General features: G+C 37.5%; 1 protein-coding gene across 1 annotated transcript in view; it reads right to left on the bottom strand.

Annotated features, from left to right (window-relative positions):
- The window catches only part of LOC105725245 (guanine nucleotide-binding protein G(q) subunit alpha), a 325,618-nt gene that overhangs the window by 105,952 nt on the left and 202,221 nt on the right, over nt 1-17,445 (bottom strand). The window contains exon 3 of the mRNA XM_021667305.2: nt 49-203. Coding sequence (XP_021522980.1) covers nt 49-203 — 155 coding nt within the window. The remainder of the gene's footprint in view (nt 1-48; nt 204-17,445) is intronic.

Raw genomic sequence — 17,445 nt, 5'->3', positions numbered from 1 at the left:
CATGGAAGTAAAGAAAAAATCCACAGGGCCTCCTGGAAGGATACTCACTATTTGGTAGAGTCAGATAACTGATATTCTCGTCGTCTATCATAGCATTCCTGGATTCCAGGATCATTCCATAAACTCTTTATTGCATCTACATACGGATTCTCAAAAGCAGACACCTTCTCCACATCAACTTCTCGAACTAATTGGGCATGAGCCTGTTTAAATAAAAAAAAAAAAGGCAGTTTTAATACTCTATTACTTTCCAAATTATCTTTGGTTTGCATATTACACTGCACACAATTCAGATAACATCTTCCTTCATATACTGGTCCTTAAACTGGTTTACAATAAAGTCATGTTTCATATTTTTTGTTTTTCTTAGAGAGAACTCAGTCCTAAATCTTTTCCTCTAGAGTAAACCTTGAGGCTATTTAGAATTGATTAGAGGAAACTAGAGGAAGTGTTGTACTCAGCTCTCCCATCAGAACAATGAGAATGTTATGCTTACATATACCACTATTTTTAGATATTATCATAATCCTAAAATAATATTATTAAAAGAAAAGGAGGCAGGAGTAATTACCCCCTCATTTATACTTTAGTATAATAAAACATATAATACAGCCAGCTTATGGGTGTTGTACGTCTAAGCAGAAACTCAATCAGATTAGCTTCTCTAGTTCACTTTTAGGACAGGCTGTAAAACCACTAGAAGAACAATTAATATTAATAATTTAATCTGGACAACAATGATAATTACCCCTCCACTCTCATGCACCCAAACTTAAAAATATTTATTTTTTATCTGCCTTATCTACATTATCAGATTGAGTACCCCCTATTTAATTTTCTAACAATGTAAAAGAACTTGGTTATATTCATTTAGCAGGAAAGAGATAAAGAAATTAAGATTTTTTTTCAATAAGATTGCAACGAAAATATTTTATGGTCAACCCTCAAATTAGCCAGAATACACCACTGCCTAACAATCCCAATCCAACTAGGATTTATTGAATGCAATATATATACACAAAGCATATATATAAACATGCAACTAAGCACAAATAACTAATTATGTTGGACACTGGAGGCAGATGGCTGACAATTATTGAAACAGTCCTGATTTTGTACAGAAATATAAACTTTGAAACAAGGTTAGTGAATGGCTATCATGATGACATCATGGCCAAACTATTCATTTCACAGAGTATTAAGCACATAGAATTTTAATAAATGTAATCCATGTTAGGCCCTGTCTGGTTCCCAATCTTTACCTTCCTTCTCTTCTTTTGTGTGGGAAGGGCCCCATGCCAATAGACTAATCTTGACTTTAGGTTTTAGGAGCTCAATACAGTGAGACTGAAGAAATCACCTTTCTTATTTGCTCTGTTCTGACTGTGACAATCAGATCTAGTAACTGAGAAGCCCCAGCTCTTGCTGGTATTCTGATTTTAGAAAATAAATCCCTTTAGCTGCTTTCTGTACTAAGTCCCTGTGTAGGCAATCTGCAGTGTTATCCCACCCATGATCGTACCAGCCTGTAGTCCTATTCCTTAATCCCATGCCAGGTGGGGCCCACCTCAATCATCATTCCCTCTGAGACTTGCCCTTTCAAAACACAGTATCACTGGCTCCTCAATGAATCCCCATTGCTGTGCTCTGCCTCTCAGGAGCATCCATTACTCCATGTTGAACCTCCCAGATCCCCAGGGTCAGTACTGGCCCCATCTGCTCCAATCACATGGGGCTTCCTCCACTCTGCTCAACCTCTGCGGGTATGTCTAATGTCAAGTTTCAACCCTTCCCTTTTGGCCTTTACTCATTGTATATGAACAAGTTCTCTCTTTCTGTCCTGAGATCTGACAATGATCACCCCTGATCTAATCCTAAATTAGGTTCCCATGGTGGCATCTCTACTACAGGGTTCTCCTGAGGATCCTGTGAATCTTGGGGAGGTAGGTGGGAGAGGCATGGGGATATATGCAGGATGGTTTCCTGCTGGATTGAGTCTAAAGTCAAGGTTTTGAATCTGACTCTGCTGCTTCTTGTGTGCCGCACACAGAGAAATACATGCCCTGATTAAAGAGGGCAGCTGCTATTTAGCTCCAAACAAGTATTGCCATTGGAAATGTAGGCTCATTTGACCAGATCCTCCAATTTTTTTTCAAGGAAAGCCAAAAATCTAGATTTTTTTCTTTGAAATACCTCAAGTTTTGAATCTTGGCAACCCTAAAAGACAAAATATATCTTTTTCCTGAAATGAACTGCAGGGCCACTCATTTACAACATTTATTCTAAAAGATTCTTCTTTTGTTCCTCTAAAAAGCTTGGCCAAGCACTATGCTCCTAAAGAGCCCCTGGAAAGTGGTAGGTGGGTACCAGTTAACACATGCTAATGAATGAATAACTTCCAGCATTTTACGTAATAATATTTAGACAAACTATTCTACTATGCATAGAAAGAAATGGTTGAGATCCCTCTCTGAACTGGGTCAAAGCTAAATGATGACATAGGCAAACACAGACGGTATTTCTAAAATGAACTTGATGTTCACTACCCTAGGCCAAGCCATGTTATTTGGAAGAATTCTGTTTCTGTTTCTAGAGCAGTTGTCTTCTGCTAGAGAAAAGTTTCAGGATACCAGACACTTTTTGCTATTATGATCAAATGTTTATTAGATCCCTGTGAGATGCCAGGCAATACAACAATGAGGGAATTAGTTCTTCCTGTGTGTCTGTGAGTGTCTCTGTGTGTGTGTGTGTGTGTCTCAACCAAAAACTAAACAAAGGATAAGATTCTGTGTTCTGAGTATGGGAACAAGAGAGAATATTTATCCATCCTTAATTCCAGTGGACTCTAAAGGCATTTAAATGAAGGCAATGTTTTCAATGGTGTAACTTTCCACAAAGAGCCTACCTCTGTAAAATGAAACTACTTACTGTTGCTTGAAAACTTCTGTAACTTCCTATCTTGATCTATCTCTGCTTGCTTTTTCTTACATCTAGAATGCCTTCCCTCTTCATTTTTAAGGAGCTTTTGTTCAGGGGTTTTATCATATGTTATCGCTTAGAGGAAGTTCTTCTTGATTTCAACACCCTCCTTCCCCCACCCCCTGCAATATGATCTTTGTGTCCTTTGAACCATGAATCTTCTACATTTTGTTTCATGTTAATAGTTACGTCTAAACTTATCCCTCTTCTAACTATACACATGAAAAGGGCTGTGGCTGACAAGCTCTAATTCTTTGGGGGCACAGCACAGAATGAGCATACAACAAATACTTGTCCAATTTAATTGCATTTTAAAAGTGCATACATGGCCAGGTGCAGTGGCTCATGCCTATAGTCCCAGCACTTTGGGAGGCCAAGGCAGGTGAATTTCTTGAGGGCAGGAGTTCAAGACCAGCTTGGCCAACACAGCGAAACCTCATCTCTACTAAAAATACAAAAATTAGCCAGGTGTGGTGGTGCATGCCTGTAATCCTAGCTACCTGGGAGGCTGAGGCACGAAAATCACTTGAATTTGGGAGGCAGAGGTTGCAGTGAGCAGACATGGCACCAATGCACTCCAGCCTGCGCGACAGACTCAACTCTGTCTCAAAAAAAAAAAAAGCACACAGAAATATGATGCCAAGACAAGTAAAAGTCAATTTCTCAAGGAAATCTTCCATCCACTGTCTATTCTCATAGAACTAGATAGTCTTTAACAACATTTAGTCCAGAAGTTAGTGAAGGCCGGGTGTGGTGGCTCATGCCTGTAATCCCAGAACTTTGGGAGGCCGATGCGGGTGGATCACTTGAGGTCAGGAGTTCTAGACCAGCCTGGCCAACCTGGTGAAACCCCGTTTCCACTAAAAATACAAGAATTAGCTGGGCATGGTGGTGCACACCTGTAATCCCAGCTTCTCAGGAGGCTGAGGCAGGAGAATCTCTTGAGTCCAGGAGGCAGAGGTTGCAGTGAGTTGAGATCAGGCCACTGCACTCCAGCCTGGGTGGCAGAGCGAGACTCTGTCTGAGAAAAACAAACAGAAGAAATTTGCGTATACATATTATATTTGTTGTCTTCTCCTTAATCATGGTTTAAGTTCCAAATAGGCTCAACACTGCATTATCAGGGCCTAGCAAAATGCCTGGCAAGTGGTAGATACTCAAAAAATATTCACGGAAGGAAGGAAGGAAGGAAGGAAGGAAGGAAGGAAGGAAGGAAGGAGGGAGGGAGGGAGGGAGGGAGGGAGGGAGGGAGGGAGGGCGGGCGGGCGGGCAAGAAGGAAACTGAACTACATTAGAAACTAGGATATCTAACTTTTAATTCTGGCTTTACCATAACACTGGTCATAACCTTTACGAGAAATTACTTTTCCTCTTTATAACTTAATTTTCCGTGTTCACAAGATAAGGCAATTGAACCAAATCACCGAAGAGCTCATCTAGCCATAAACTGTATGATTATAAATATATAATGAATACATCTACAATGCACACAGCACTGAAATGTTAAGACATTCTCCCTCTGGGAGCACCCAGTACCATTCAGCAAAACAAGACCTTACTATATCACACAACACCTGAGAATACAGCACAGAATGCAGTTACATATGCACATGAGCAATGTGCATGGGGATGGCGCAAGTGCAACTGTGTATGGACTGAGGAGGTCAAACGAGGAGGTGTCAGAGAGAAGATAGGATGTAGCTGGCAGGTGAAGACGAAGATGAATAATCCCTCCAAGGAAAAGCAGCATAGACAAAATAAACATGGCACTTTTTAAAAACTGTGACCACTGTTCGCAGTTAAAAGGGACTACTTTCTTTTGACTGCAAAAAAAACTGTCTTGTGAGAAAGTTTCATGTTGAATCTGAATTCAAATTAACTTCTACAGTATAAGCTATAATATTTGTGCCTGTTAGAAACCCATTACTCACAAGTCAACCTCCATTAAAACTAAGAGACACTATTGCCCTCAAAAACAGAGCAATCACCATGTTGCCTTTACCCAAGTTGGAATTTCTGTCACTTTTATGGCCTCCTAAACTTTGTTGTTTAATTCCATCCTTGCTGTTTTGGAAAATGACATTCAAATATAATCAACCATAATTTGCATTTATGTAAGAGCTTTCATCTGAGATTCTCTAAGTTATTTAAAAGTATGACAGCATTTTACAAAATACATACAGATTTTTAAATTGTGCATATAAACATCCCCAACAGAAACGTAATCATCTCAATTTTTTATATATATATAAAAAAAGTTCTGTATGTGGAAACAATATGTTTTAGTAATGTTAGAGTAGGAAGATAAATTTCACCCTTGCTAAATTAAACAATTATTAATGAAAAAGACAATGATGAAAAGGAAATTCACCTCAAATATTACAAATAACAAGTCAATTATAATGGACTATCCTGTTTACTTTGAACATTGTGCATAGAAAAACAAGGGAAACCTAGCTGTGCGGGCTCATGCCTGTAATCCTAGCACTTTGGGAGACTGAAGCAGGAGAATCACTTGAGACAAGGAGTTCAAGACCAGCCTGGGCAACACAGCAAGACCCTATCTCTATAAAAAATACAAAAATTAGCTGAGCATGGTGGTATGTGCCTGTAGTCCCAGCTACTTAGGAGGCTGAGGCAGAAGGCTCACTTGAGGTCAAGAGCTCAAGGTTTCAGAGAGCTATGATTGTGCCACTGCATTCCAGCCTGGGTAACAGAGAGAGATATCATCTCTACAATACAAAAACAAACAAAATGTAGTATGAGTTAATAAATCATATAAACAAAATATAATTCTACTTCATTTGAAGTTACAGCTAAAATATACTGGGTGGAAATATTTAATTATGAATGCTAGCTTTCAGAATTCCTAGCAAGCTGGTAGCAAGGCTTAGAGGGAACATTGTGAGAACTAAGTAGCTACTCTCAGGAACTCTGGCAGAATTCTAGGGAAAGACCACATGGAAACCCCAAGATATGCCAATGTGGTAATGTCTTGTTTTCAGAATTCAGTGGCTATAAAATTCAGGTTAATCTTAGATGTGTTGATGTTTCCATGTTTGCCTCTACAAAGGCAAGGAGGAACTGAGGTCCTACCACAGTGGGTCCTACCCTGCCCACAGCAGGCCAAGCCCTCAGGTAAAATGAAAAAGATCTCATAGTCACTTTGGATGAATTTTCAAAATCTCATTAACAGCTGAAGGTGGCTTTAGACTGGAATGTTACACCTATCCAGAAGTAGAAAGCCAAATGTAACATCCACATTTGCAGAAGCTCAAATATCCAGCTTATTAGACCTGCTCTATCTGAAGGGATGTCCAACATAAACAGAGGACCTCCAAATCAGAGAAAGTCCAAGCCAGCATCAGAGTTCATCTCACTTCTGAACTGAGGCACACATCTTCCTACTTTTCTTCTAAGTGCTTATTTCCATTTTGGCATTTGACTCTAAATAAAAAAATCACAAACTCCTAAATGAACTGTGAAAAAAAAAAAAAAAAACCCTCAGCCTTTTCGGTTTTGTTTTCTTCTGCTAAAAGAAAGTACAGAGTAAAATGATGGATGCTGAGACAAGACTGCTTGTATTGTGCAATTCCACTTCCAACCAGTACTAGCTGACTGTGACCTTGTATAAACTGTTTAACATCCTCAACCTCTGCTTCCTAATTACTTCTACTAATTCATTAAATGGATTATTATAGCACTTGTTTTAGAGGGTTAAAGTACAGAATGCCTATAAAATCCTTGAAGGAAAAGCCAGACAACTAAGGCTACTAGTTATTTAAAATGCAAAAGAAAAGGAAAAATTGTACAGAAAATATAAACCATGGTATAGATACCTACTAGGTTACTGTGACCTTGGGAAAGTCCCGCAAGCCTAAATTTGCTCAAATGTGAAATTACAGTCTGGAGACCCTTACTAGGTATTAGATCTCTGAGTCCTCAAATTTGCAAATACCACTTAGTATACAATCTCCTGCAGAAAACCTGGACATGAACTGTATTTATCAGACTGTTTTCAGTTTTCTGACTTCATTAGAACCTGAACAGGGACCTTCTTTGAGGCACATTATACGCAGTGACAGTTGTTGCTTTATCTTTTTCTGAGCATTACTGCATAAATGACAAAGAACAGCAAAGTCATACTGAACTGCTGCTGGCTGGGTTCTCATTGTGAGTGACTCACTCCCATAAAGTAGCCTCTCCACACTTATGATTCAACTCGTGGCTCAGCAAAATTACAAATTACTACATGACACAGCCTTCTGAAGCCCCTCATGAAGACGAACGATCTTCTGTGGAATCTTTCAGTGGTAAGGATCTACTGACTCTTCTTTGCTAAGCTCCCATGTCCCTCTTAACCTTGGCATTAGATGGAGACTACTGAATCTCGAATTAGTAATTCTGGGAACCATAGTCACAAAGAGGAAGAACTTGAACAACAGCCTGAGACCAAATCAGGTTTCAATAATAACTCTGTCATATACCTGTATCTTTAGACAAGTCACTCAACCTTCCTGAACCTCAGCTTCCTCATCTATAAGATGGAACAATTTGTTGTAGGGCTGTTAGAAAAAGTGAAAGAGATGTTTCTAAAATGCCTAGTACAAATATTATAACTACTATGAATTCTTGTGGTATCTCAAAAGTACCATTAATAATTATTTCAACAAGTATCTCTCGTGTTAGGCAATACAGAAGACACAGATGGAGAATGTATGCTAAATACAATGTTCTAGATTACAATGTTAAGAAAGACAGTTTATTAGACTGCCACATATCCTTTCATTACTACTTTACAAACTGATTCATTTAACTCAGTGTTAAGTTTGCTCTTCTATCATTAGATTTTAATTTTTGACATCCATTATGGTATTCACCAAGGCAATCAATGACTATAAGTTATACTGTCTTTCTCAAAAATATTTGCTGAAACTATAACTCTCCTTTTGGTTTCACTGGCCTATAGGCTTTATTTGCTTATTCCAACATAGAATGGGGATTTCTTCTTGGGTAGAGGAAATACTCCTCCTTTATTGTTTAAAATATTTTTTTTTCTCTTCAAAGAACTCAATCTCTTTCTTGGCCCTACCACTACCATTTTCCATGTAAATATTCTTCTATTTGGTTCTATGCTTAACATTTTCCTTTTTCATGTTTGTCTGTAATGTCATAATTATCAGTATCAATGACACTGTAGGTCAGATGCTTGATGCAGCATGACAAAACCTACATCAAACACTTCCAGAGTATGTTGACTGATATAATTACATAATTCCATTACAAAAAATACTACCTTCAGGTCTGTAAAATCTTGGGGTACAATTTAAAATTTTGGACTCTCTAAAGTTCTACTATTATCTTCATAATTATGACGTTATAGTATCATAGCATGGGTGTGTGTGTGTGTGTGTGTGTGTGTATGCATTATTAATACCACCAAAAAAACTAGTTTATCTCCAGAGAGTTTATACAAAGTCACAATTGATTTTTAAAAACTGAAAAGAGAAATTACTTTAAAGATATGCATATTTATTAAAACTCAAAACAATTAGGGTATGTTCTGTATGGCTACTTTCAAAGAATATTTGAGAAACATTAGTTAATTGGAATTTTAATAGTTATTTATTTGACAAATGAGTTCTGAAGTCAAAGTAAGAGAAATGTGGAGAATAATGGTTATAAACAGTCAAACAGATGTCTGTGCTGCAGAAAGCAGAAGTTATAATAAGGTAACAGCCCTTACCCAGAAAGGTGCTAGAAATCCATGAGCTTAGCATTGGAGATATTATTGGATGTTCCAAACTTGTTTGACCATGGATGCTTTTTTTGCCTCCATATCTGTTGACGAGACTGGTGGTGTATTAAATCATGTTTTGAAAACACTGACTAGAGACTGAGACCCCTAACAACCAACTATAGGTCGATTTTATATAAACAAAACAGCTCACTGACTCATTCTCCCCACTCTGGCATAATAGGTAAATGTCTGCTTTAGATTCATATCATCTTCATTTCTGAGGTCACATATTGTTATGTGGTTCATTTCCTGATATTACATCTCAGAAAAAGCCTAATCATTTTAGCCCTTTGTAATGTCTGTGCTCCTACAATCTTATTAACCAGAGGAGTATGTTGCTGCTGGTTTGAAATTTTATTTTGCTTGACAACAGGAAAAACAGATAAAGAAGATTTCCCTGTTCAGTTGGTAGATTTGAGAGAGGTGAAAAAAAACAAGCTCTTTGGTGAAAAAAGGCCCAAATGCTCCCAAGAATTTCAGAGACTTACACTGGGGATATCATCTTTCTGGAATATCCCATGTGAAATATGACCACTGCAGCTTCAGACATTCAAGAAACTGTGTTAGGAAAAACTGAAAGTGAAAGGCTCACTTTCTCAGAATCTTGAGGAAGGAATGGAGCTTTCAGAATATCTTGCTTAAATGTTTTTTTTTAACTGAGTGAGCAAGAAACTTCCATTAATAAAAATAGAGAAAGAAACAAAAGCAATACCTCTTTATCCTATGAAAAACAGTAATGAAGCATTTAAAATTTGAGTAGGAAGAAGGGAAGGAAAATAACTCACATTCTACAAGGCATGGTTTTTTTGTAGTAAATTATATAATTTGTCACTTTAAAGACCTAAATTTTGAAAATATTATAATATAAATATTATAGATGAGAAGCAAGTGTAAAAAGTTACTTGGACCAATGCTGAGAAACGGTTAACTTTCCACTGAGAGTATAATAATAATACAGTTTATAGTCTACTATATAGTAGAGTATGAAAAGGCCTACCAAAATAGTTAATGTTTGTATTAGTCTGTTCTTACACTGCTATAAAGAACTACCTGAGACTGGGTAATTTACAAAGAAAAGAGGTTAACTGACTCACGGTTAAGCAGGCTGTATAGGAAGCATGAATGGAAAGCCACAGGAAACTTACAATCATAGTGGAAAGGGGAAGCAAACATGTCTTACTGTTTTGGAGCAGGAGAGGGAGAGAGAGAGACAGAAGTGGGAGGTGCCACACACTATTACATGATCAGATCTTATGAGAACTCACTCACTATCATGAGAACGGCAAAGGGGAAATCTGTACCCACGATCCAAGTACCTCCTATGAGGCACCTCCCCTGACAAGTGGGGATTACAACTTCAGATGAGATTTGAGTGGGGACACAGAGCCAAACCACACCAATGTTATATGTCTTTAAAGTATTCATTGACCAGCAAATCTATTTTATCACATTGGTATTATTCAAGAAAGTATGTGCATCTTTTTTTAAAAAAATTCAAATATAAAATTCTCCCTAAAATATAAATCTTTATCAATATTAATTTTAAAGTAAAAAAAAAATGAGCAGAAATATTTTTCTTGTACTTTAGTACTTCACGTACTTTAGTCATGTTCTTAACCACATCTCTTTCTAATAACATGTCCCTAACATCCTTCAAAGGACTATATATGTTTTTTAATATTGACATATTATATATTTAACTACTTCACAGAATTGCTTGTAACATTCTTAAAAATTGTCTTAGCCATTTTAGGTTAATAAATATGAAACCATTAACATTTTCAATCGTGCTCTTCTTAGTGGACCTTAATAGTTTTAATTTAGAAATGGTCTCTCTTCTTGGCTAAGATACTTAGTAAGCTTAGAACAAGGTCTGCTGAATGGAAGGTAATCTCACTCTGTATTTTTCAAATGGAAAGACATAAATATTTCAGTTCAAATATTTTCACAGAACTATCTTTTGGTATCAGTTCAGAATACTATTATTTCAGAAACATGATTAGGAGATGAATAGATTATTGCAGTCTGTCTGGATACAGTTGTGACTTAATGTGTGATACATAACTATTCTAAGAATACTTCTGGTCCACTGTTTTATTAATTTAATACATACAGTATTTTATCATGATATTATGCTCCATGAAAAACTATACTCTTATCATTACCAAAAAATACATTACTTTAAGCACTGACTTTGAAAATGTTTTAAAGAAGCAAAAGCATTTATTATAGCAATCAAAACCATGTTGGATATTTCACTTTATCAGCACGAACTTCTAAAAGCTTCATCTTGATTCCATGAATTAATGAAGAAAAAAAATCAGACCATTACTTGCAAAGGTTTTCTTCTGCCAAGAGAATTAACAGATTACTTGCTATTGCTTCATTTTTTTTGTACCTGTATAAGAAAACCTGGAATAAAAATGAGCTAAATTAACTTAGAAAGAAAGTCATTTGATCTAAATGAAAAGTCATGCTTCACAGAGTGATATAAAAAATGCATTCTCTGCTGCTGCACATGCTAAATGTCATCTTTGGGCACAGTCTTCTGAAAATAACAGTGAACTCTTGAAGTAGATGTTGATAGTCTTTCAGAAGATTTGTATCTTTTGTATTTTGTGTGGTTGATAATATTCATGACTACAATGGTAGATGTTAAGTACCGATAAATAATTTTATATGAATTACATGTCGACTTTCTTGAGAAACAAAAATACAGTACTTAATTTTTTGTTAAACATGCATTTTCAAGTCTCTAAAAAAAACTTATAATGGCCAAAAAGATCTGTTGCAAAATAAAAGCATTATCAAACAATAAAACAGATTTATACCAAACAATAAATGATAAAGCAAAATTGTTCATACCTCCACAGTAAGACTGCTTCAGCCTTCATTTTCCACAAACACATTTCACATGTACCTAGCAACTGCCCACTAACCCTACTCACAGAAGTGTAGTGTCTTAATGGACCTGGTAGCCTACACACCAGACCATAGCACGACTGGATGATACAAGCAGACAGTAAAGGCAGTGGCACCACATGTTTCACCACCATCTTTCAGACTGGAAGAGTTTGACTGTCCCTAGTGACTCTTGTCCCAGTTTACTCCATATCAGCAGGAATGCCCATGTGCTGTCTCTGAAAGAGAGATGCAGTTAAATGCATCTGGGAAAGATATGGAAAAGAACTGAAACACGTTTTAGATTCAACCAAGTGTAAAGTGAGAAAACTGTTTAACTGCACAGGCAGAATCTAGAAATACAAAGTGAAGGTCTATTAAATCCTGGATTATTTTAATGCAGCTTTTAGTAAAAATGCTTCATTCAAAAATAAAAAACTAGAACAAATGCTAAACAGGTGGGAGGTTGGGACAACAAGTGTAAACACAAGCATCTCAGGCAAACTAGGACTTACAATCAACCTATGATGGGGAAGACTTGGGCTAAATATAAGAGGCCTAAATGTGAGATAACGGTCTGCACATCTACCTGATATAGCAACATTTTTAAAAGGAATCTATATCTAAAATTGAGAGCTTCAGCATTAAAAACAACAAAAACAAAAAGCAAACCCAAAAAACAGACGTCCTAATTCTCTTGACAAACTGCAAGTCCCAGAAACACTGCACCCATATTCCAGGAGGACAACAAGCTGTAGCTAAGAAGGCTGCCAATAGCTTTCCACTATTGTCAAGAATGATGAGAGAGTACATAAATTTTTATGAAAGTGAAAAATATTCTATGTCCTATAATGCAAAAACAAACAATGCTGTGACAAAGAATAGAACCTGACCAACTTCTCTACCTGTGTGACCCTGAAATAGTTTAAGTCTGCACCCTATCCCCATGCCCAACTCCCCATAATGCTGGTGTCATTCTTGTGTCCTCTGTGTGATAAGGAAGCTTGTGAAATCTCCATAGAACTGAGAATTATGTTGAATCTGACTCGTACCAGTGGGCATTTTCTCAGCTTCCAGGCTAGAATCCATTAAAAATGTGTACCTGGAATCTTCTAATGTTCTTTCCCCACCAACCCTTTAATTTATGCCCTCAATGCTTGTGTTATGAGTTCCAATGCACACAAGTCTAAATAAGGGAACTAAGTTATGCCCCAAGTACCAATTAGTACCACATGGTTTGGGTTGTCAGGGTGGTCACATGCACAGTGGATAAGGGCCTGTGGCTTTGGAGTCAAACACATGGAATCAAACAATGTTCCCATTTACTTGCTTTGGGGCCTCTCCAAACCTCAATTTCCTTATCCGTCCAATGAGGTAATGAGAACTACGTCACAGCACTGTTGTAAAGATTAAATCTAATAATATATGCAAAACGGTATAGTAATAGGCACACATTAAAGGGTCAGTAAATAGAAACAATCCTTGGTTTGTACTTCAGATATGACTCAGGAGGAATGATGGTGAAAAATCCTCACAAAACTCTTTTTTGTATTCAGTAAAACAACCCTTTTGGGTACAAGATCTTTTGCGGATGTTACAAAAACAATCATTTCTATGGTTCTTATCAACATGCTATAGCACTATTAGTTTTACATCTTAAAAAATGCTGTTTTAAATTCTCAAGATATGGGTTACATACAGTAATTACAGTGACTATTTTACAGTCATAAGTGTTTTGCAACTGGAAGCATGTTGACTTATAGTGACATAGAAAGGTTTTCTCTCTACAGAAAACGCCGAATTTCATTATATTGCATTCATCTCAACGTTGAGCTTTTAAAACAGGCAAAGTCCACAACCTGAACAAAACTTTGTCTAAGATATGGAAATATATGTGCATGAAGACTTTACCAGATAGTATATCCATGCATGCTCTTCCCCTCGAATTGTGATGAGCTTCCCATGAAAAGCTAAAGCAATTGGTGATGTAGCAGTGGTCATGAAATCAAACCAAATCCATCTTTGAATAACTCAAAAAAAACTCAGCAACTTGCATTGCTTCTTCAAGAAGATAAAAATGCATATTGCCTATTTTATGTGTTCTTAGCTATATGGCTATTTTTGAAACGCTTTCATGTAATTTCTAAATTTAGCCCCTACTTCCTTTTTACTGTGTCATCTGAGTTACAGCCAGTGTCTGATAACATTCTGATCTTCACTCCGAGGAACCTATATAGAAACTGCCTCTCAGAGGAAAGATAACCTCTCACTAACCTCATCTGTGTTTGCAAACAAGGAGTGTACTGGATACTATCAGATGACCCCTTCATTCTTCTCTCTGACTTCTATGGGCACCACTTACATACGTTTTAAATATTTTAAAATTCCCTTTACTTGTTGGTAGAAATATCATTCTTTCTAGAGCATCAACACTTTTTATTAAACCAATCTCTTATTAAAAATTATGTGAATTAGGCTGGGTGCGGTGGTTCATGCCTATAATCCCAGCACTTTGGGAGGCCTAGGTGGGCAGATGATGAGGTCAGGGAATTGAGACCATCCTGGCCAACATGGTGAAACCCCGTCTCTACTAAAACACAAAAAACTAGTCGGGCACAGTAGCACGCAACTGTAGTCCCAGCTACTCGGGAGGCTGAGGCAGGGCAATCGCTTGTACCCGGGAGGCAGACGTTGCAGTGAGCCGAGATCACGCCACTGCACTCCCGCCTGGCGACAGAGAGAGACTCTGTCTCAAAAGAGTGAAAAAAAAGAGAGGAAGAAATTCATCTCTTTCAGCCTATGGCAGAAGACTGAAGAGAAAGAAAACAAAAAGAAGCAGCAGTTAAAACACAGCTGGTATGGTCTGAGTTGACAAACAATTGCATACATAGACAGAAATTTCTGAATCCTTTACCTGGTTTCATAGAATGGGTTAATTACCATTCTATGAAAATGTTCTTCTCTTTTATTTTCTATTCATTAAAAGCAGATTTAAGATGAATGAATTATATAGCAATTAAATTCTTTTGGTAAAAAAGGAAAATCTCAAGCAATATAGTCAAAAATTTAAGCAGAAACAATCTGAGTGTGTTGCCAGTGAACACTGCAGAGTAGGTACTAATCTATATATCTGGTGAAGAATGGATGTGTAGTGGGGCCTCAGACTTTCCAGAATCCTATCTATCCTCCTGTAATTAAGTCTTTCCTAATTACTTTTTTCTCTTCAGGCCATTCACAGTCTTCATCGCACAACTGTTGGACACCAAGCTATATATTGCCTGTCACTGCTATTTAACTGATCATGTTTTATACAAAAAGAATTTCCAAAATGCAGTAAATTAGGTCAGGGACTGTCTAATATTTCTTGCAGTCTAGCACAATTTTCATGTTAGATCAAGAAATATTTCTACAACGGAGGTGAGCTGTCTTGACTTCTTATATATTTGTCCAGAAATGTGATCTAACAAGACGGAGGAAAAGATGATACAATGACCGGTACAAGACATAGGAAGCAGCTGGGAGGCCTGGTGGAGCCTCTACTATGGTCTAGGACCAGTCTCTTAACCTTTAATGTTAAGGGTTGACTTCTATAACTGGAATATTGGATTAGATAACGGCTGAGATGCCTTGCCCTTATATTACACATTCAAACATGGCTAAAGTGCAATTAAAATATTTAACCAGTAGCATGGCATGGGCACTGGCCAAAGAGAATAGAGCAAGGCCCTGGACTTTCCTTGTCATGCTTCACATCGGTCTTTTAGGTGCCGGATCACAAAAAGGCTAGGATGTCCTGGGGTGGGACCAGAGCTGCTGGGGCCACTCATGGAACCTGAGGAAGCAGCTATAATATTGTACTTTTTAAGACATTTTAACACATGTATGGTGTTATCAACAGTAGAGGCTGAACACTAACCCAACATATAAGTAACACCTTAGTCCTAAGTGTTATTTTATTCAGAAGATTTATGTGAAAGGTATGACTGCTTACAGATCTGAAAATAAAAACAAATTCCCACCAATGCTATCAATAATATTTTTGATTGTTCTTCATATTCTTATAATTCGACATTTTTTGAGGCAACCAAGTAATAATTACTGGCTTCTCCATAGTAGTGTTAAGCTCATCTTGCAATGAGGAGCCCTAATACTATGTCCACTGATTTCTTCAATAAATAAAGTGGAAAGGCCACGGGCATATCTGACTACTATCCTGCTTTTACAGATGAGAAAATTGTTATTTAGCGTTCACAATAAAATTCCCTGTGACATGAAGCAGCAATGACTGTAGCTTAAGCCTCCTCTCAACACAGCTACAGCTTTGTGGTCCACCGGCAGCCTTAAGAGCCCAAGAGAATGAATCAGAGAACAGAGTGGAGGGCTGATGTAACTCTTGGATTCAAAGTAGTCCACCCACAAGCAGCCTCTTTATCATCTGAGAGCTTGTAAGAAATGCAGACCTCTAGGCCTCTCCGCAGATCCACTGTACAGGATCTCCAGGTTAACAATATCCCCAGGTGATCTGTGTGCACATTAAGGTGTGGAGAGTGCTGATCATTCTCCTCACACTGGGTGGAACATCAGCATCACCTCGGGAGCTTAAAAAAAAAAAGCTAACCCTGATGTCTAGGTCTCACCATTGAACATTATGATTTAATTGGTCTGAGACATGAACAATTTTTTTTTTTTTTTTGAAACAGGGTCTTATTCTTTTGACCAGGCTGAAGTGAGTACAGGCATGATCATAGTTCACTACAGCCTTGACTTCCAAGGTTCAAGTGATCCACCCATCTTAGCCTTCTGAGTAGCTGGGACTACAAGAATGCGCCACCACGACTGACTAATTTCTTATTTTTTTTTGTAGAAACAAGAACTCCCTAGATTCCCAGGCTGGTCTTGAATTCCTAGGCTCAAGCCATCGTTCCACCTTGGTCTCCCAAAGTGCTAGGATTATAGGTATGAGCCACTGTGGTTGGCCTGGCCAAGGTTTTTTAATGCCCCCGAAGTGGTCTTCCCTGGAAGAGACCTTGGTATCTGAAATATGAGGCAGACAATCATCCATGGGGCACAGAAAGAAACTATGAAAACCTACGTGTTTAAGAATGACAAAGATAGTTTTGTCATATTTAATGCATGGAGTAACAATGGCACCAAGACTTGTCTGATAACTGTGTGTGGTGTCCAGGAGTTCTAAGAAGTTGCTACTAAGTATCTTTGTCAATGTCTCCCTAGCTGGGTAATTTGCAGGGTCTATTATCTTAAATAGTAGAATCTTGAGAATAGTTTATAAAAAGGGGAATAATCATAAAAACATTTTGAGCCACAAGGGAGAGACTTCTTATGTTTTTAAAGAACTGAATAACTTAACTTAAAAAACACATTTTTCTTTTACAAAATGGTCGTGTTCCAAATATGCTGACCTTTTTTGTTGTTGCTGTTATCATGACAAGGGGCTGAAGTAGCAGCCTATCTGGCAGACATTTCTGTATGAATATATTTAATCTATCCCTTCAAGGCCAAATCTATCCCTTCAAGGCCAAAGAGCATTTCAACAATGAGTGGGAAAGCAATTGCTAGAAAACTTGTGCTGCAAAAAGAGCATTTTGAAAATGAATATTTGGATATGTTTCCATTGTGGTGTGATTTTGCTGTCAAAACCACTATTAAGATGTTATACTTTCCTGCCGCCCCCCAACACAAACACTGATCTATGTGTAAATTTGTAAAACTTGAAAAAAAGTCCTTTACAAAGTTTCAGTGGGGTT

Source organism: Aotus nancymaae, unplaced genomic scaffold (genome assembly GCF_030222135.1).
Source record: "Aotus nancymaae isolate 86718 unplaced genomic scaffold, 86718_ANA_hifiasm-v0.15.2.pri h1tg000041l, whole genome shotgun sequence".
Classification (NCBI taxonomy): domain Eukaryota; kingdom Metazoa; phylum Chordata; class Mammalia; order Primates; family Aotidae; genus Aotus; species Aotus nancymaae.
The sequence above is the reverse complement of the archived record's forward strand: the minus strand, read 5'-3'. Positions and strand labels throughout refer to the sequence as shown.